General features: G+C 40.5%; 1 protein-coding gene across 5 annotated transcripts in view; it reads left to right on the plus strand.

Moving 5' to 3' along the window:
• Window positions 1–21920, plus strand: part of chchd3a (coiled-coil-helix-coiled-coil-helix domain containing 3a) — an 80928-nt gene that overhangs the window by 24663 nt on the left and 34345 nt on the right. For 3 of the 5 annotated variants that reach the window (XM_042222937.1, XM_042222939.1, XM_042222941.1), the window contains one exon: window positions 20060–20074. The exons of the other annotated variants lie outside the window; for them this stretch is intronic. In XM_042222937.1, coding sequence (XP_042078871.1) covers window positions 20060–20074 — 15 coding nt within the window. The remainder of the gene's footprint in view (window positions 1–20059; window positions 20075–21920) is intronic. 5 annotated transcript variants of the gene reach the window in all.

Genomic DNA, 21920 nt, shown 5'->3' on the forward strand with positions numbered 1-21920 from the left:
ACTTGATAGTTGCTATTCCCCTTCCAGTTTGTCTCTCCTTCCTTTAAAGCAGACATAATGCAGCTAAAGAATCTTCGTCAGAAGGTTTTACTGTTTTAAAATTGCGTATGTGTGTGCGCCTGTGATAATTTTCTTCCGTTCGAGCATTCTTTTGGAGTGCTGGAGTTTTAATAGAATGTGACGGGTTATCAGTGGAGGCGCAGCGCCGTTCGCACCACTCATGTAATTGTCAAGTCAGACGCTTGCACGCAGCCAATGTTCTTTTCAACTGGAAATGGACTTTTGCATTTTAAAAGACAGCCTCTCGCCCAAGACGTCTCCCACCCATTGTCATTTTACTCCGTGTTTGTCAAACTCCGGGATTGTCTACTACCCACAGTGAGCTCACCTTTGATGAAACATTAAACAAGTTGTGTTGCGTTGGGTCCATCCCCTGCCTGTCTGTCTTTAAGCCCGTCGATGTCTTTGTGTGACATATTTTTTTTGTTAACAAAAGAAAAATCAAATGCTAAGATGGTCAATTTAAAATGTCAGCAAATAAGTGTATTGAATCGTTTATTTTCTTTCTCAAATGTATTGTTTTTAACTACTCTTCAGATCATCCAGTTGAGCAACTCTGCACAGATTACCCATCGAATTAAATTTACATTGATGTTAAGAGCATAGTATCAGTAATTTAAAAGAGAAACTAGTTCCAATGGCAGGACAAAGTCAATAGGTTTATTAAGAAAGAGCTCTCGGGTGAGGTTATGGGTAAGTAGGGCTGTTCGATATAACGATATATATATATCGGATGACGATATAAAAACGGCAATATTTTTTTATCGTTTTGATGGTCACTGTAGTGACTATATTAATTTCTTAAAGTTCTCTCTTTCTCTTATATTTAATATAACCACACTACAGACGGACAAGCACCTGTTTTTATGCGTTGTGGTTAGCAACAATGACGGTAACAGCATCGCGTGTCCGCTTGTTTATGTTCCACATAAACCTTTCACAATAAAGTTCAAGATCCTGTTGAGACTTTTCAAAATAAACTGAATCACGTGAAAGAGTAGATTCTTTACGGATGAGAAGTAAAAAAGAGCCGCCAGGTGCTAAAAAATAAACCTTAGACTCAAACGTTAGAACAGGCTTTTCCCCGCAGCACGCTGTGTAATAAATACTCACAAAGAAAACGGCGGCCGTTACAACTTATGTCTAAAAATGTATAGTTTCATGCATCGGTTAAAACACTCGACTCCAGCTACATGACGCGCAGCTGGAAACACTTCCTGCAAGTCGAGCTGCCCGAGATTCACAGAATTTACAGGAAATGTTAAATTTTTGTGATATGAGATTATGGTCATATCGCACAGCCCTATGGGTAAGCATAGATTATGTTGGCTGAGGGAACCTTTTCACAGTGATTTTTCAGTCTTTATTGTACTAGTCTTCTTCACACCACATGTGTTGCCTTGTAGGGTTCTAAAAAAGTTGACACTTTGACTTGATTTTCAGGAGATCAGTAAAGCTCGTTTAGCTATTTGCAATTATTCAGTTGTCACATTTTCAGAATTTTGCCGTCGAAGATACTGGAAGTATCAGTTTTGTTGACATCGTTAGTGACAACCCTATTAACTTTTAGGATTTATTCATTTGTTTTTAGTGGTTCATGAGTTTTGAATCCCCCTCATATTTGCTTTTATACACTATTTATCTTCTTGATTTATCCTCATTCCACAAAAAGTGCTTTGTTACTGAATTGACTGTTAATTTTGATGTTGTAAGTCATTTGCACAGCCATTTGACATGCACAGTATATATAATACGTGTTTTGGCTTTAAGTCTAGTGTTGACTGGATATGTTCAGAGTGAGTTATAGATACCATTCTGCTGTTTTCCCAGAAAAAAAATTGACTTGTTGTTGAAAATTACCAGCACAAGTAAGAATGTTTTGAAAACTGCTGGATTTATTTTAGCCCACTGGCATATCTGGTGTCAAGAGAAATGAGAGTGTACTTTTTTTCAGCATTGTAGAAAGTGAAATAGTTGAGCGTCGGCTACATGAGTAAACATTGCATCTGTCATCAATCAATCTAGCTGTCCGATGGTGGAAGACTTTTTATTCTTTGTTGATTTAATATGGGAGGAAGAAAGAAGAAGAAAACATGACAAGAGAAGAGAAGAACTTGAGCAAAAAAGTGACAACAGCATGCGATCTTAAACTTAAAGAATAATCTGACTTAAATATTAAGCCAGAAAAAGATGTGTTTATGCTTAAAATGAATTTCAGAATGTTTCATTTAGATGTAAGATGACCTGAACCCTGCTCCCATGTTTGCTGCCACTGAAAAACCCTTTGTCTATGGCAGCAGTAGCTCTTTGTCCAGCATAGTATTGATTTGTCCCCCTCATTAAGATACAGGTCACGGTGAGCAGCAGAACACCATACATTCCCTCTTCTACTTCACACACAATGAGAGCGGTGTTGTGAGCAGTTATGCCTCCCCATGCTCACCTATAATAGCCATAACCTTCACAACCATTGCTGCACCAATTACAGAGACACTTCTTCTGGAGATTTGCCCCAAGACATTGGGTTAGACTAAGGTTTGGTTTCATTTTAGGTTTTATTGATTTAGATTTAGCTTTATTTGGTCTGGATCCTGACTTCCAGTAATTGATTTATAATTCACTGTTGTTATTTATATACCAAGGGAAACAAGATTAAGAAATAAATCCCAGTTTGTTTTGGGAATATTTTAAGGAAGGCATGAACAATTACCATTGTTTTTAGCATTTAATTATTCTTTTCATTTCTATCTGCTGTTTTTGTTCTTCTTTTACTGCTTTTACTTTATTTGAACGTTGCATTTTCAATCCAGCGGAAAAAAAAATGTTGTTGAATGACCGCTTATCTGCAAAAAACTATTATGTGTGTCTAAACATGACATTGAATGCAACCAGCTATATTTTATGATAAATAACGAGTGTAACCAGGATACTCTGCAGCACCCTGGTGGGATTGCTTGTCTTTCCCGTCCCCGTCAGGGTGACTGGCAGCAGTCAGGCAGCAAGTCTACCGGTAATTGAAACTTCACAGTAGTGTAGGCAGGGGTGTGCGTTGTCATCGACACTGCTGGGTTTCTGGGGTTCTGTTGTCGGAGGGGAACATGTTCACTGTCAGCGATCACACGTGTTCTGCCACTCTGGGGGGGGGGGCACAGCACAGCACAGGAACAGGGAACACTGGAATTGTGTTGATAAAATCTGTTCCTGTGTGGACTGGGTGTTTTCTTTAATAAACAATAAATGAGCAGACGTAATTACTGTTGAGATAATTCAGAATTATGCTTAGTTATACTCTTAATGCTCTTATTCACTCAATTGACGGTTGCTTGTCCAAAGGAGAACAAATATTTAAGATTGGAGATTAAACTGGCTGTAAGTAAGTGACATAGCCTCTTGATTCATACTGAAAAGCTAAATCATAACACTTATTGTTTTAACTCGCACTTGCTGGGTAACCTAATGAATGCAGTTTCTTCTCATCATGTGTTCACTTGACATATTAATGTGGAAGAGCTGTGATCGGGAGCTTAATGTAGTAGAGATGGCTTAACCATAAACCTGAATTGGATAACAGTTCAATTAGTGCTTAATTGAAAAGGCATTAACAATGAGTAATATGTCCTCCTTTTTAGTGGGTACCAGCTGAAGGAAAAGCAGAAAAGACCAGTATATAAATCAACATAAATATAATTGTGTCCTTAGTTACTGACAGAGCTGTGCTTTTGGCAGAGATCTACACAGACATGGCCTGAATGAGTCACAGAAGTCTTATTCACAGTGTGCGTCCATCTGTCACTCCACGCATCTGTGTTTTAATACAATCATAGACCTTCGCTGTCCCCTCTTTTGATTTTCAACGACTTTGCTCCCTGCAGAGCTAAACCGGTCTTGTGGTCTATCAATCACTTGGTCATAGCGTCTCACTCAGGCACAGACTCTAACCCTAAGGCAGGCTTTTCAATCAAAGCAAGAGTCATCAATCTTTTCAAGCTTTAAACAGTTATTTGGGTGGGGTAATGTTTTGTCTGCTGTAATCAAACTGGTCCAAAACACTCAAATTTTTCATTTGTTTAACTTTTTATTCCACCCCGATGACCTGTAGCACAAAGCTGGAAACCCTAACCTTAAATCTACTGCAGGATTGCATTAGCTTTAGCTGAAGGATAACAAATGAACAAACAAGCAAAAATGAAGACTCTTATTGAGTTGCATGCTTATCAACTATATCACAGATGATTTTACTGGCTCTTACCGAAAAAGAAACATATCAGTCAATATTTCATAATATTGTATTTTTAGATTCCCATTATAGGTTTTAAAAATCCTATATCGGTATAGTATTTAAAAATGGGTATATCATGTGTATAATTGAAGAGACTCTCATGCAATTCACATTTTTAAAGTTCTCAAATCACAAATGATTATATACATTGTTAACAAACATTCAGTATTATCAGTAAGATTTAATAAATGAACCGTAGTATTAATGATGGCTCAGTAGATAGTTTCTAGACATCCATTTCTAGGCATGCCTTATCCCATATAGGCATTTAAAGCTGCTTTACTTTGCCCATAGTAGTTGCTCATCTGCAAGAAGCTTTACAACCCACCACTACAGCTTATTTTTTGATTTTATTACTGCCTTAATAAATGCTGTTTTCTGCTGTTCTGGGGTCTTGCTGGGGCTCTCTCCCTCTGCCTCTGGCTTTGTGTGTATACAGGCCAGGAGGTGTGCTCACAATGCCTTGATATTTCCTTGTACTGTGTGAACGTGGAAGGGTGGGAGACAAAATGGAGCGATGCTGCCAGATATAAATTTACCACAGATGAAAATAACAATCTGGTGTTAACTAGTGTTCCTGACTGAACTTAGACGTAGGTACAGCCTGGTCGTATTTCATGCCAGTTTTTGTCACCTTTGCTTAAAGCTGCATGTGCAGTAAAAGAAAACAACAGATATGGAGATGAGAGAGAAATTGCAACATGTGCAGATATTCTGTTCAGAGCCTCATCCCACCCATCAGCCCTGTAGCTGTTTATCAGTCTTTTGTCACTCCTTCTGTTTCCATCTTTATCTCTGTCTTTCGTACACGCACACAAACACTCAGATATACACATTCCAGCCGGTAATGCGATGTTCCATGATTTCTTTCCACTACCTCTGCTTTCACAGCAAGGGATAATGCAGCATACTAAGAATATTTGTTTGCTCACTACACACATACAGACACACACCATGTCCAAGCTGTCAGACCTCAGAGAAAATCAGTACCTACTCTTTCCTTAAACTGTGTTCCATTTGATGCTTGGCTGGCTTGAAAATGACTTTGGGTAAAGCTTAACATTTTTAATGCAACTAGCCCCCACCACCAATCTGTGTTCGCTCTGGTAGTCCTCTCTTTTCCACTCCTCGCAAAACTGCAGTCTCCAGTAAATGTCCTGCTCTTTTTGGAGAATCTTGTGTACTTCAGTTGCGTGCTGTTGCATTTTAGATACAGACGACTGGACCCTGCTGATAATGGGCTGACAATTTAATTTCCCAGGTATTAAAGGAGACTTGCTGGGTTTTGAATTGGTGCCTGTTGGTGGTATTTAAAGAAATAGTTTAAAAAACCCATTTATTTTCTCTAAACTTCCACATCACAGAGTATGAAGAACATTGGGTGGGGGCGGGGGGGGTTCCTTGTGTCTTTTTCTTTTGAATGAGATAAACAGGTAGTGGCACACTGTTTTGAATTTGCTCAGGACACCAAGGACAAATTCCACCCAATCTTTGATTATACTCCTGAGATTTTATAAAGAATAACACCTGTCAGCCTTGACATAGCTGGATTTAAGAGAATTATCAGTTGAATTATTCTAAAGTTTGGAAATTTGAAGTTGTCAATTTAATGAAGTAGTGAGCTTGTTGTGCCAAGTGATCATATGTTAAAGGTACTGTATACCCAAGCCTAGTACATTAAATACACCTGACCACCAGAAGATTGAAGTCCAAACAAGACTGCTTACAAAAGGTTGCAAGTCCATGATATATGGGGTACTTATTGGCATCATAATGACATTAAACCACCTCTATTCATGTATCTTAATTGTTTTTGGATATTTAAGTTTGTCGATATTTATGCAGCAATCTAATGTGGTATTATTTTTACTTTACTGCAGAGTATTTTGTCAGAACACAGTGTACTTTTCTCAATGGAGTTTGACAGAAGGAATAAGATGGTTGGGTAGAGACACAAGTTACATTTTCTCTAATTCTTAAAAAGTAAATCTCGAAAATGGCAGATACTGCTTAGCACAGTGGTCATAATGGTTATGTACCTATTGCACTACTGTGTTAATTTGTACAAACCTCATGTTAAAGAAGTGAATTATTTCTCTTATTGGCCCAGAGGGGGGAGCTACCATTACAGCTTCATTAACCAAACCCAAAGATTCAAGAGCCTAGTGGAGACATCTATCAGTCACTGTGGATACAAAGAAGCAAGTTACACCCCTGTACTCGTACATAATATCACTTTAATGTCAATGATTCTAAATTGTATCACCTCTGAATATCTCCTTATATTTTTAAGTTGACAAGAAAAATCTTTCCTGTTTTGCACAATTGACAAAAAAGAGAAAAGTTTGAAAATACGCTCCTCACCATAAAAGGAAAATTGCCACCTTTTGAGAGGACAAAACCTTTATTCATCAAATTTACAAAAATTTCAGTGTCTGAGGTTGAGAATATTTTATGTTTGCATCAGTGTTAGTTGTTTTTCTCAGCCTTTGTGTACTGTAATAATTGTGTTAACACTGTTAGTGTATTTTTAATACTTTTTTTTTTATTGACATTGCACGGCACATTGCCCTTTCTTCTTTTCTTTTTCTGTCTCAACGTTTTACAGTCCCGTCTTTGTTATGCTTTCTCCATATCATCTTTAGAGGATGTCCACGTAGCTGTCCTTTACATATTGGCTGCAGTACTTCACCCTTGCCCAGGGTGGGGTGCCAACACACTGTGCTAGTATTAGGGTTAGACGGGAGGTTAGACTTTAATTGGCAGGGCTTCTGGCTGGCACTCCGCACCAGGCACTCACCCTGTCGGCTAATTGGCACCGCAAGTGTCCAGCACTTCGATTGATGGATGGGTACTAGTGTCAGGAAAGTCTATTTCTGACTTCAGAGCTTGTAGAGTCAATCTAGTGTCTCAGATTCACTGGTCAGTGTATATATTTAAGCATGCATCCTCATTTGTTTTAAGCAGTTTTTCATAGTGGTGGGTGTTCTCATACCACAAGCTTTCCTCATATATCATCATTAAATAACAGCACTGCCCTAAACATTTCAAACCAAGGGGTTAATCATATCATTGATAGGCGCAAGGCACATGTGTTTTTTCACGCTTCTGTGCTTAGGGAGGATATGAAAGGTGGCAGGTTACCCTTCTTAGACTGTGAGATTTCCATCAGTAATGGGGGACATCTAAAAGCTGACGTGTACCGTAAACCTACACATACGGATCAGTATTTAAGGTTTGACTCTGGAGCACAAACTGGGTCTCATTAGGATGCTACAACACAGAGCGAACATCATCCCCACAGACACAGCGGCCAGGGAGGCAGAAGAACATCACATCAAGAAGGCCCTGAGTAAATGTGGTCATCCCAGCTGGATTTTTGTCAAAGCTGGAAAGGCACCTAAAGAAAGCTCCAGCCGATCCAGGAGAGAAGGACAACCGCTGCCCAAGCGAAAACCTGTAGTGATCCCGTACGTGTCAGGAGCATCGGAGCAGTTGAGATGCATTTTTTTCTAAACACCGGGTCTCTGTGGCTTTTAAACCCCAAAACACGCTGCGCCAAAAATTGGTCCACCCCAAGGATCGGGTCCCCCGACACAAACAGAGTAACATAGTGTACGCTGTTAAGTGCCAGGAGGATTGCCAGGATTTATACATCGGGGAAACCAAACAACCTCTGGCGAAGCGGATGGCACAACACAGAAGAGCTACCTCGTCAGGCCAGGTCTCTGCAGTCTATTCACATCTACAGGCCAGTGGACATTCTTTCAAGGATGAGGATGTACACAACCTGGACAGGGAGGAATGCTGGTTTGAGCGCGGAGTCAAGGAGGCCATTTACGTGAAAAGGGAAAGACCATCTCTGAATCGAGGAGGGGGCCTAAGGGTACATCTTTCGCCATCTTACAATGCTGTGATTGGAGCCATTCCCCAACTCTCTGTGAATGGTACTCATGACCATTGATCAGTGGTCTTTGATCAGTGGGTTTTGGTCAGTGGTTGTTGATAAATGGTCATGAGAATTTGCATAATTAAGATTAAGGAACTGACCTCCCATCCCATTGTTCCTTCAGTGGGCTGGTTTCAGTCATCATGCATATGTCCTGTTTATAAGATTGGGGAAACCTGCAGTCAGCTGAGACTGAAGAAGTCAATTGGATGAGTGACGAAACGTTTCTCCCACAAAACGCTACGTCCAGATGAACAGAATCAACTTTTGGAGATTTACTTACCTGGATGATTGAGAATGCATCAAGACGCTTCAGTGCTTAATTTTATCTACGGCATTATGATCTCATAATAGCAGTTAAGCTGTAGTCTCTTTACATTACACACACAATAGTGGATAGGAAAGAGGCAGTGGAGACCATGAACCCAGGTGAAGTGAATGAAAACAGTTTTCTAGAGTTGTTACTGTGCTGCTGACAGAGTAAGTGTAGTCATTGGTTTAGCAAAAAACGATATATTAAGAGTAATTTATCAAACCACCTGTTCAGCACATGTAAATCTGTTTAAGTAGATATTTTCAGCTTTACACACAGTATGTTTTACATAAACACAGCACCTGTCAAGGTGATATTGTTTTAATTACACTGAAATAGCTGAAACTAAATTGTGCATATGCAAAAAACTTGCTTAAGTCTTGTAAACAGAGCTTTTACCTAAAACAGAAACCATTCCCTGTATAACTGTTACTTGCAAGGAGTTAATTCACATCGGCAGCAGAGGGATGAAAACTGAGACCATGTGTGGTGTGAAGATACTTTATTTTATTAACATTTTACACTTGTATCCTTATTGTGCTTTGTACAGAAACTACTACTAATCAAACTAAAATCACAGGCTCCGTATATAGGCCATCATATATACATATTACTGATGGGAGTGTTGGTAGCCTAAAATCATACCTGCTCTTGAACCACTTGACTGGTCACAGAATAAAAAATCCTTACAACCTGTATGTCTCTGCATTAACTGAATTGGCCTGTGTGCATGCTTGCTCAGCCCTTATTTGCTCAAAGTAATTATGAATATTGTATTTATAAACAAACACTGACAAGCACTATGCATCTTGTAATATTATTGATTTTTGCAATAGTTTCTTTATGTTTCTTGTTTTGTTACACAAGGCCTAGCTGTTAATTAACAGGCCAGATATCGATGCAAGTTCAATTGGATAAAGTGTTCGTGTGTATGTCTGAGACCACTAGATATATTGGATGTGTAATATGACAGGGATTGTCTTTGCAGCCTGTCCCTTTCGTTTTCTTTGTCTTTCTTTGTGTTTTCCCTCTAGACTCTGACAGGAGAGTGGTATTAATAAGGTTCTATGGAAGTGAACAGTCAGCTCAGCTAATGGTGCTAGAGGGAGTGATTTTGAGTGAACGAGGAAAAGAAGCTAAACAGATGGATGAAACTAAAATCAGAGGGGAGTCACGGAGGCAGCGCACAGCAAAAAAAATCTGGATGAGATGTAGAAGCAGGGAGAGAATGGTGGATGAGTGGAATAAACAGAAGTGCATGAAAAGAGCAGACAATAGAGCAACAGATATTGATTTACAAAGAAGCTTTTGAAATAAGGTTACAAAAGCCAATTAGGATACAAACCAATCCAAAGCAGCACTTAAAACTATATAAAGTTTAAACTTTGCACCGAAGTCTAGTAGAAACAGCGTAGAAATATATATCAGGAAGCATGGATTACTTTGCCAGTCTTGGTAGCCGGGGATCAGTCCGCCAGGGCCTTTGCTCTTGGCCGCCACCCAACACACAATACACCCGACCCCTACGGCGCCTCCTGCGGGTAGTGGGCCTGCGGGAGGATGGGCCCATGTCCCCTTTTTGGGCTGTGCCCAGCCGGGCCCCATGGACTTCGGTGGCCTCAGAATCTCATCTTTGGTTTTTGGGGATGATGTGGTTCTGTTGGCTTTATCAGGTGATGGCCTCCAGCTCGCACTGGAACGGTTCGCAGCCGAGTGTGAAGCAGCGGGAATGAGGATCGGCACCTCCAAATCTGAGGCCATGGTTCTCAGACGAAAAAGGGTGGAGCGCCCACTCCGGGTCGGGGATGAGTTCCTGCCCCAAGTGGAGGAGTTCAAGTATCTCGGGGTCTTGTTCGCAAGTGATGGGAGAAGGGAGCTAGAGATCGACAGATGGATTGGTGATGCGGACGCTGCACCGGTCCGTCGTGGTGAAGACGGAGTGTAAAAGCGAAGCTCTCAATTTACCGGTCGATCTACTTCCCTACCCTCACCTATGGTCACGAGCTGTGGGTAGTGACCGAAAGAATGAGATCGCGGATACAAGCGGCGGAAATGAGCTTCTTCCGAAGGGTGGCTAGCCTCTCCCTTAGAGATAGGGTGAGAAGTTCAGCCATCCGGGAGGGGCTCAGAGTAGAGCCGCTGCTCCTCAACATCGAAAGGAGCCAGCTGAGGTGGTTCGGGTATCTGACAAGGATGCCTCCTGGGCGCCTCCTGGGTGAGGTGTTCCAGGCATGTCCCACCAGGAGGAGGCCCCGGGGCAGACCCAGGACACGCTAGAGAGATTATATCTCTCGGCTGGCCTGGGAACGCCTTGGTATTCCCCCGGATAAGCAGGAGGAGGTGGCTGGGGAGAGGGAGGTCTGAACTTCTCTGCTTAGGCTGCTGCGCCCGCAACCCGGCCCTGGATAAAGCAGAAGAAGATGAATGGGATGGATTACTTTGGGAGAATAGGATAAAAGAGTGTTGATGAAGGACCCGGCTAACCTGCCATTTAAGTAACATCATTGTCAAAATTTAATTTCCATGTCAATCACTTTTTTTTTGCGATACCTAACAGTTATTAAGTAGGACATCAAAGAAAGTGGAAAAGACTTGTGTAAAGAGGTTATTGGTTTCGAGGTGACCCTGAATCTGCTGACAAGGCTTTGATAGGCATAAGCTCAAGGTGGACTGTGGCCCCCTCCCAGCTTCGTTGGGCCTGGAAAGACCACCTGCGGCTGCGTGAAATAAATATGCATTAATGCAAAGCCTGGCACACACTCCACTATACGCAGTATGCCCACTGTCATGCAAGTCTTCAGGCACTTCACACTGCGATGCTGTCAAATATGAACACTGATCCAGGTGAGGATTCACATGCTGCAGGCGTATGCGCACAGACACAGTAGATGCATGCTGCTCGAGTTGTCCATAAGGTCTAATGTCAGCAACACACCCTGAGGCTGTCTTTTTTTCCCTCTCCCCTGCATGCCTTCCCCTATCGTCTTCTCTTCTACATTCCTCTCACCTCCTTTTGCTAGGTTGTTCTGCCTCTTGTCTCTCCACCACCACCTCTCTCTCTCATTAACTTTGGTTCCCTCGGGACATCTGTTGTCCAAAGGCAATGTGGCTCTTTCCACTTTCAGGTCATTCAGTGTGTCCTCTGTCGACAAGTAAAGACATTTTCTGGTGAATATGTCTGACACATACTAGCATTCTGACAAACAGTTAGCAGATGCAGGTTCACACCAATTATAGAACTATAATCTAATTCCAGTGTCTTTTTTCTCAGTATAGGACTTAAATGATCATTCATTGATTAGCTGGGTTATCTTTTATGTCCATGTTGTAATGTTTTTGTTCTTATCCCGCCCACACTCCTTTCCCTTTTGCCTTTGTGTATCTTTATTTATCATCTTTGTGAAAGCTACAGAGCTTTTTCTCCCTCCCTTTCATCCTCGCTCTGTCCCCATGTCTGATTGTTCTCTAGGCATGCCCCCTTTTCCCATGTAGGCCGAGACTTACTCCATACATGCCCCCCATGTCTTGGTAATGAACTCACAACTCTTCATCTTTTCCTCATCTTCCCCTCTGTGTTGGACATGACAGATGACTGGGGACCTCCAGAGGTTCTATCCCCAGGGCTGTAGATAAAGGCAACTCCAACCCCAAGATGATCAATCAATCACTTTACACCCCAGGTGCCTGATCAGCCAATTAATCAATCTTGGGCTAGCAGATGTTGTTGCTGTCCCTTAGTGGAAGTGCTGGCAGTGAAGTGGAGGAGGTGGTGTCTCCAACAAAGGCTGAGGGGCTTAAAGTGTCTGGAAGTGTAGTTTCACAGTTGTACCAGAATTTCAATCTTTGGAGGCCTAAAACTCCAATTTTTTTCTAAGCTGTTTACCTTAAAACCCTTTTTAAACATATAAATGTGCAAGGATTGTAAAAAGGGATGTAAATGTTTAACTGGGTTAGCCAGCTGCATAAGATCAAGCCCTTTGGTGACCCTTGCCAGTAAACATCAGACTCTGAGGACAGTTCATTGTAACGTGTCCTTAGTCAACAGTTTAGACACATGCACAAACATTGAGACACCCACGCTCACCACCTACACATCTTGGCCTTTGGTTCCTGTCCGAGCCCCTCAATCCCTGTCCTGAGCAGGTCAGTCCTTTGACCCTTGGTGTCATTACTCACTGTGCTAAGAGATCCCCAGGGAGAGGAATTCTTTCTGTAGCCTGTGGCACTTGTCTTCCATGAAGATGGTATCCCTGAAGACAAATTGAATTACCAAGTTTCTAAAGCTGGACAATAGTATCAACATAATGAAGTACCCAAATACAACTCATTGCCAGTAGTTTAGTTTATTGTTGTGTAGTTTAGTCTACATGAGTGATTTAATTTATTTATTTTTTCTCTGTTAGAAAACATTGCCATCTGGATGGTAGTCCTTCTTTCATTTTGAACTGTTGCTTATTGTTGTTTATTTGATGGCCGGGTTGCTTTCGCTGTGCTCCTTCCTGAGCTGACTTGTCTCGTAGGCATCATCTTGGACTGCAGCTGGTGGTGAAAGTCCCTGTCCTGCTCTGGAGATCTGCTGTGAACTGATCGGCCACTTTAGCTTAAACTTGTAGGATGTAGAGAACTGCTTGCAAAGCAGATCTTCTGTCCGCAACTGTTTGCAGTCCAAGATGAGGCACTTGATTTATTGTTCAGTTAAAGTACCCAGCAAATAAAATCTTTGCAAGGGAAAAACTTTAGCAGTTGTCTTATTGTTGTTATTTTACTATTGAAATCTAAACATTCAATTTAATAACTCTTAATAATTTAGGAAAACGTGCCTCCTTTCATGGTGCAACCAAATGGACATTCCCACAAGAATCTAAATCTAACACTGCTCATGCTATGTACAATACCATACTAGACTTTCTTAGACTTTCATTTGATTCTAATAACTGACCATTATGCAGTACCATGGAATAGAGATCTACAATATTGGTGATTCTCTTACTATGTTACTAATACTTTCAAACAAGGGATTATGTAGCATTGCTGCTAAACTCAGCAGAACACAGACAAAGCATGCAAAAGGTACATTTTTTTTAAATGTTGAAGAGATTGGAGAGGTGCCTTCCTATGAAATTATAATGAATAATTTTAACAATATTTTAATTGCAGTTATCCAGATAATTTACAAAACAGTGATCTGTCACAAACATGTTGCGTCACATACGTTTGCACATTTTCATGTGGTTTTGTAGAACTTTCTTAGTTGGATTACAGTATAGAACACATCTGCTTCTCATATTAACTACACCATTGGTTATACGTAGTCACAAAAGCATAGCGCAAACAACTAATACCCCAAAACACAGTGTCACGGCCTACTAGTAATTATTTATTGTTGAGTCTGCCATGCTGCCACAGTGACATTCTAGAGAGCAGGATGTGCTGTCACTGTTGGCATGCTGAGTACTTTTTAGAATTTCCACAATATTAAGCATTCCTCACTCGTCATATCTAGGAAGAAGGGAAAAACTATGTGAAAAGTAAATAATACTGCCACTTCTTTTGACCCTAGCTTCGTGAAAACAAATTCCCAAGAATAGGTGACTGAAGTGCAACCTTATTGGCGTGACAGGACAGCCATGCTGTCAAGTTTATTTTTGGGTGTCCTTGTGTCCCAGCATGTAAGTGATTCAAAATCAGTGGGCCCACTTTGTTGCAGACCATACTGCAGCTCTTTCTCTCCATATGGTCTAAGTCTTGTTATTGAGCTTACAGGTTGTATTTATTGTCTTTGGTGACGTTGCCATTAGAGACCCAATAACACAGATAATTTGGCAGTGGATGTCATTGCCAAAGTATTTTATTATCATTATTATTACCCATGCTTTCTTACTACAAGCACATTTAAGTGTTAATATCCTTCAGAATAAGTCTTTTTTTGGCTTGTCCAACAGGACCTAATGTGTTTGTTCTTTGGTGTGACCAGGGAGTGTTATGCCCATTAATTGACCACACTGTATCTGACGCACTTATATCGCCATAACCCTACTATTTCCCCCGGAGACTAATAGCTAGCCGTGAATGTAACTGTTAGTGGAGCACAGTAAATCCCCATGATGCTAATTAAACAGCAAAGGTGAATGGTTTCCAATGGAGTTTTTACAGCCTCTTCTACCAGGACTTGTGTTTTATTAGTGATGCTAAGGGTGAATGGAATACTGCCAGTAGGGTTGGTGTTAGGTGATATCATTTTGCACTCCATCTCATAGATTTGATCTGCCAGTGATAGCTTTTAAAGCTAGAGTTGCAAAGGTTTTAGAGGCACTTAAAAGAACGACCAAGATTTGTGGGATGGTATGTGTGTCTAAAAAAGTGTGTGTGTGAACTGTAGCTGAAAAAAGTATGAAAAACTGATTTTCTTCAAATCCTTTTCTCTTTCATCTTTCATGATTTCTTCTTTGAGCAGCTGTCAACAAGAATGGCAACAGCAAAATTCACCTTCCAGCTATGTTGTCATCAATATTCCATTCACACATTGACCCATCTCTCTCTCAGTGTAGCCTTCATTTCATCATCTCTACACCATGAACTTACCCTTCCCTTGCTGCATCCATCTCAAACCTTCCACATGCCACCTGCACCTCCACCGTGCTAATTAACACCGGCGCACGGTCACATTGCGCTACCCTTTGACCCACTCCCTGCCTGTCAGAGCAAACAGGACTTGAGGCTTGCGGCTTCAGTATTAGTTTGTCACAGAGCCCTGTCGCACAAGTCTTTGATAGATGGGCCCTGGTGAGCGGCTCTGACCCACTGTGCTGCAGCGCTCACTTGGATAGTGTGAGGGAGCATTGATTATGATGCTACTCGTGACAGGGGTGAATCAGGGCTGAGCTAATGGTGGCAGGGGTAAGACAAAAGAGACCAAGGTTATGGATGAGGTGCTATTAGTTAATGTGATGAGATTTGATTTGTGCTCCATCGATCATGGCATCTCGCAAGATTATTTTTATCTTGCATGATTTATAAGCATGTAGCGAAACTACAGTGAAACAGTCACCTTATTATATTACAATACAGAAGTCTCCATCATTGAGGTGTGAAATGAAAAATGTAATATGTGCATTTTCTTAAGCACTGAGAACTTTTAGTTGTTTGTCTGAATTATATTTTTTGCTAGTGGCAACTATTATTATTGTGGTATCCCGTCTTTAGAGTATAGATCCTGAGGATCAAGATAATAGTTCTCAAACTTTCTACCTAAAGGGTTTGTACTATATCAAGTGGTGTATATTTTAGTAGATAAAAGATGGATTTACCCCTTTTAGGCTAAAATAAAGCATTTTATTCAAGCGAAAGTTTTTGTTTCTCATAATTTATATTCAGTGTCCCATTAGAAAGCAAAAACTTTACCTACATGTGACTTTAATCCACTTTAAGTTGGTCTTTTTGTCTTCTCAGTTCTGGAATGAATACTGAATACCCCCCAGCGTTTTTAAAAGGTGACTGTTTAACTAAGGTTTTGGGGACGAAATGAGCGCTGAGCAAGAGTGTGTTGCTGTTCCTGTCAATAGGCTGTGACAGGAACTTGCAGGATTTACATTAAATCATTCATTTCACTTTATAAAATTCTTCTAACTACTCAAACTGCTTTACACTGCATACCACGGTTATATCCTTTACACAATTTTGCAGTATATTTTCATAACACTAGTGGGACATGTTACAATTATAAGCATGCAAGCATATGATTATGATATTCCCTATACCTGTCTTGTGCAGTAAGCCTGCCCAGTGCTGCAGATAATAGTTTTATTTCAGCATCTTGGAATCTTTTTAAAAAAAAAAAAAGGAAGTGACAAAGATTACTTTAAATAAAAAGGCAGGTGTGAAAGAAAATAGTGTATATGGGAGCAATTTAGTGAGGGAACAGGCGGCGGGTGGGTGGGGAGAAGGGGGGCTGACGCAGCAAAACCCACCTGTTCTCATCCCTCTTCCATCCTCCTCTCTTCTGCTCCTCCTCCTCCTTCCCTCTCATGCGCCCGGCTCAAACTGCGGCAGTCAGCTAATTAAAAAACATGGTTGTCCTTAATTATTCAGCGGTTGGCTAATTGATATTCACAGAGGCGATCACCTCCCCTAAACGATTCGTTTAATCTGACCACCGCAGTCTCACTTTCAACCGCCTGTCACCATCAGCCACTGTGCTACTGTATTTAATAAGGGGAGATGGATGCAAGAAGGCTAATATAAAAGTTTGCCGCTAATGTTAATGTTACTTCCCGGGTTACAAATTATAGTGCATGCTCTCGATGGCTAGTAGGAGGGTCCTGTTGTTAGCCTTCATATTTTACCTAGGTTTTTTAAATTTTTTTAAATCTATGTTAAGGGCTGTTGCATAGTAAAAATGTGGAATTCAATAACGTTGGTTGAATCATCCGCTGGAGTGTTACAGAATATGACAGTGAGTTACTGTCAGGGGGAAATCTAGATATCACATGTGGAAACATTCCCCGCCATTGCCATTGTTTATTTTTTATTTACTTGGTTATTAAAATGTAAAGACACACTTGGCTGAGGCTCCATGTCCCATCAAACAGCCTCGTCTCCCTTCTTGACTCCTCCATTGATAAATCACCTTTTATTGTCCTCTTTCTCTCTCTTTTCTTTTCACTTTCAAGTTTACTTTCTTTCTTTCTTTCTTTTTTTTTTTTTTTTTTACTTTTTTTTTGCCCTTCTCATTCTCTTCCTCCCCCAACTCTTACCCGTGCTCTCCTCCTTTACCCGTGACCGCCTCTTCATTAGGGGAACAAAAGGTGTATGGGCAGTGGTGAAGTCTGTCCTATTGTTTGGCCTTTAGTATGATTAGATTATCTTTAAAGTCTGCTGAATGGGATTAATCAGTCAGAAGTAATCCTGACAGAGTGTGTGTGTGTGTGTCGGTGTGTCTGGGCCTGTGTGTGTATAATAAAAAATGAGAGGCAACCAGCTCGCATGAAAATTGAACACATGCACCAGCCAATGTGCGCAAGAGACATTCACAAACACATACACATTAAAAAAAAGAAAGAAAGAAAGAAAGAAAGAAAGAAAGAAAGAAAATCCCTGGGTACACATTTCTGTCACAACCTCTCCTCTTTTAATGACCCCTTTAGTCTCGCCCTCAGCACACATTTATCTCTCTGTGGGTACAGCTGCTCGGGCTGGTGTGGGTGTGTGTGTGTGTGATGATTTGTGCGTTACAGATCAGTGTCTGAGCCATTGTTTGCGTCTTGGCGTCTGCATGTTTTGTCTTTTCTCTGCAAAGCTAAAGTCTTTAGTCACCACCTACCAGCGTAACATTGAGTTTGGACACACTCGTGACAGTACACAGCCCCCCTGCCAATCCTCTCTTCTCTGTTTCCCTCTATCCCACCATCCCTTGTTTCTTCTTCATTCTAAATTGAGCTGTTGGCAGTAGACAGTTTTTTGGCACCTCAATGAACCTAATCTGGTCTCTCAATATCTTTGACAATCAATCCTAGAGGCCACGATTGCAGGCTTGGAATCAATAACACGTTTAAAGGTCATTATAGTTATACTAGTAGTGTGCTTATGGCACGCTTTTAACTGTCTACTTCAGGGTACATTCACCCAGCGATATGATTTAGGTTCAAGTTCAACTCGATTCCATCATGAAGTGCAGGCAGCTTTACAATAGCCCTTCAGACTTCTAAGGGGCACACAATAGAGACAATTGCCCGACCACAGCACTAAGGCTAGCTAATGTTAGGTTGTGCTTTGGACAGAAGAGACAGTGGCAGCTAGGGCATGATGTTGCTGTGCTGAGTATTGCCAGGAATGTGATTACGTGGTGCTGTGGCTTTTGTTTTTTTCCTGTATATGTCTGTAGAGATATCTTAATGGTTATGTGTATGCAGGCGTTTGGCTGTGTGGGAAGGTTTCTATCTTGTGTGTAGCAGGGAAGCTCGGAGCATCCGCTTGACTTTGAAACTTCCCCCCACTCTTCTCATTTGAGGACAGCCCCACTCTGAGACTCCTCGCTGCTCCTCATCACAATGCATAGAGCATGCAGCTTCGCCTGCAGTGTGTTGAGCAGAACACAGATGGTTATCAGCGTAGCAGAGACTCGATGGGGAAAGGCAAATTTTTTTTTCTCCGTACGTTATATTTTCTTCCTACTTGTTTCCTTCAACTTTCTATATTGTTTAAAGGAAATGCTTCTAGGCTCCATCTGTGCTGTGGCTTTTTCAATAGTCCTCAGCAGTGAATGTATGCAGCCATGCATATGTTCATACTTGAATGGCTTATTCTTATATGCTACAGTCATGTGAAAAAGAAGGTTTCACAGAACTCCATACAGGCTTTTGAAAAACTAAGTACACCTTATTACTAACGAGGTTGAAGTAATACATTTTCTGCATAAATTTGTCTGTCTCTCACATCATTGTGACTTCTCTCTTCAACATTGCTTTAGTTCATTGAAGTTTCCATGCTTCCGTTTATGCATAGGGCTCTTAAGGGCCTGCCAGGTCTGGACTTTGTCTGGACCATTGCAATATCTGGATTATTTTCTTTTTCAGCCATTCTGTTATAGGTTTACTGCTGTGTTTGGAATCATTGTCCTGTTGCATGACCCTATTTTGGCCAAGCTTAGCTATCATTAAGTCGGCCTTTGGTTATACAGAGCAGGTCATGATTGTTTTGCAGCTACCAATCATGTAACTGTTAGCATGAGGTGTTTGTGCTCATATGCTTGTGTTTGGTTTTCACCAAGCGTGGTGCTGTGCATTATGTCCAAACATCTGTCCAGAGAACATTGTTCCAGAGGTCTTGTGGTTTCTTCAAATGCAATTTTGCATTGCATGGCCTGACTTTGGGTTGAATTTGCTAAGATGTTTTCCTTCTTGTAGATTGATGGACTTCAGATTATTTGGCCTTAGAACTCTTCCCAAAATGATGGGCAGCAGGAATTGCTTCCCTCAGGTCATTGCTGAAGTCTTTCCTTCTTGGCATTATGTTAAAACACACCTGAATGGTCGAGGCCAACAAATTGGAAAACAACCTCAAAACTTGTGCTTTTATACAGGTGCTTACACTTACTGATGATCAATTAATCATCAGTGCATTTGATTAGCAGCACCTGGCTGCTACTTACCTTCATAATTTCTGAATAAAATTATGCTGAATAAAGAAGCTGAATAAAGTCCTGTGAAATCTTTCTTTTTCACATGACTCTATGTATGCACAAGTCTGTGTCTATGCTAGTGAGAAAGAAGATTGAGAGGACAGAGTGTGAGTATTCAGGCAGAACAGTGTGGCAGCCAGTCACTCCTAGTCTCTGAATACTAAAACTCCCCAAATGTCACTTTGAAGAAGTTCATGAATGAATCAGTATGTTTTGTTTTTTTTTTGCTCAGTCTTTCATTTTTTCTTTCTCTTGTTTCTTTTCAATGCTTCTTTTATTCAGGAGATTGGAAGGAAGGTAAGTCTAGAAGTCTTTACCCTCACCCTAAAGTGGCACTTCTCTCTCACATGATCATGTGGAGAATTTCTTTTCCTGTGTAGCTTATACGACATGTTTGATTTGTCTTTCCACCAACAATTATTGATGCAGATCTCTTACTCCCAAAAAACTCTAGATGACTACTTCCTAGCGAAGTTATTTGTTCTAAAAGCATGTTATACATCTTAAAAATGGTATCTTATTTACTAGATATAACATCCACTTGGAACTGGTCTATTAATTTTAATTCATCACAGTTTATAGCCTTGGCTGTTAACATATCTATCAGTTTTGGCAAGTTAATGATGATAAGTAATTCCATTAATCAAAATAGGTGGTCCAGATAGTTGTGTTGTACTTTCTTTTATGGTTAATAAAAATGCCATCAGTATTTATCATTTTGCTTGAGTCACCGGTTCACATTCTTTTTCTTTTTTCCTCTCTCTAAAAACTGATATATCAGGTCTTATCTTTTTCTATATATAACATAGAACTTGAGCCAACTGTTTAATGAAGGTCACAGTAGAAAGGAGGACAGTGAAGATAGGTCGGCTTTGTAAATATATATGCCAGATCGTGATGCCTGTTTGCAGTGAAAACTGATTTTATCTTCTTGGTGTGATAGTATTTTAGCCAGAGACTTAACACAAGAGGACAAAGAAACACCTACAGTACCTGGCAAGGCATTATAAGTCATATTCATATGTGCACACGGGTGTGTTTCTTTTAGACATTAAGCATATATGCACAAATCACCATTACCTCTATTGGTGCACACGTAACGAAATCAGGTGAATCCATATTCAACACTGATAATAACAAAGGGAAAATATGTTTTTAGATGTTCTTTGCAAATCTATGCAAAACATGAAATCTCTCACAAAAGTATCCGGCCATTAGTTTAGTGCATTTTATTAGGCCCTTTGTAAAAAGGACTGAGCTTATTCTTGGTTAAGTCTCTGCAGGCTTTGCACGCCTGAATTTGGCCAACAAATTTAGTTGTGTAATTCATTAACACTTCTTGGGAGTTCCTCTTAATTCTGCCAGGTTGTGTATTACATGTCTGTGAATTGCCATCTTCTGGTTTCTCTGAAAATATTCACTAGGATTTCAATTAGGTATTTTGCACATAGCGTGGTGCTGCCACCTCCATGCTTAACTGAAAAGGTGGTAGTAAGTTGGCAGGCTCATGTTGTTTCCCATTTCTGACCAAAAAGACCTTTTGTCTCATCAAACCACAGAATCCTTTTCCTTATGCTCTAAGAGTTTTTTTTTCAGTTAACACTTTTTCCAAACTCAAAGTAGGGAGTATTTTACTCAAAAATGGCTTTTATGTAGCCACTCAACCATAATATGGTAGATGAAATGGTTGTCCTTCTGGCAGGTTACATGTCTTTGAAGTTCTATTGGAATAATGAAACACTATTCTTCCAAAAAACAGTCTCAGATTTGGTATTTTGAACAAGGTGGTGAAATGTACTGTCAAAGAAACCAATCAAGCCAGTCAAAATCTCCCATGGGTATTCAGTTGTGTTGAGATCTGATGACTGTGAAGCCAATGCATTTGACTCACCAGGAAGTGACTGCTCCTATCAGGATAGAAATATTTTATCATAGGATGAAGTTGATCTGTTGGAACAATTTTGAAAAGTTTTATAGTGAACTGAAGTAATGTCACTGCAGGGATTTTAGTTTTTGTTTTGTTTTTTACTTTAAATTTCCACATATTTCTGTGTCCAGTTTGCAGTAATTATTATGGTAAGTAGAATGCACTCAACTGTAATTGGTCTTGAATCCATTTTCAATTTTTTAATCATCTATGTTT

Source organism: Haplochromis burtoni, unplaced genomic scaffold, assembly GCF_018398535.1.
Source record: "Haplochromis burtoni strain Fernald_Lab_line unplaced genomic scaffold, NCSU_Asbu1 Contig_98, whole genome shotgun sequence".
Classification (NCBI taxonomy): Eukaryota; Metazoa; Chordata; class Actinopteri; order Cichliformes; family Cichlidae; genus Haplochromis; species Haplochromis burtoni.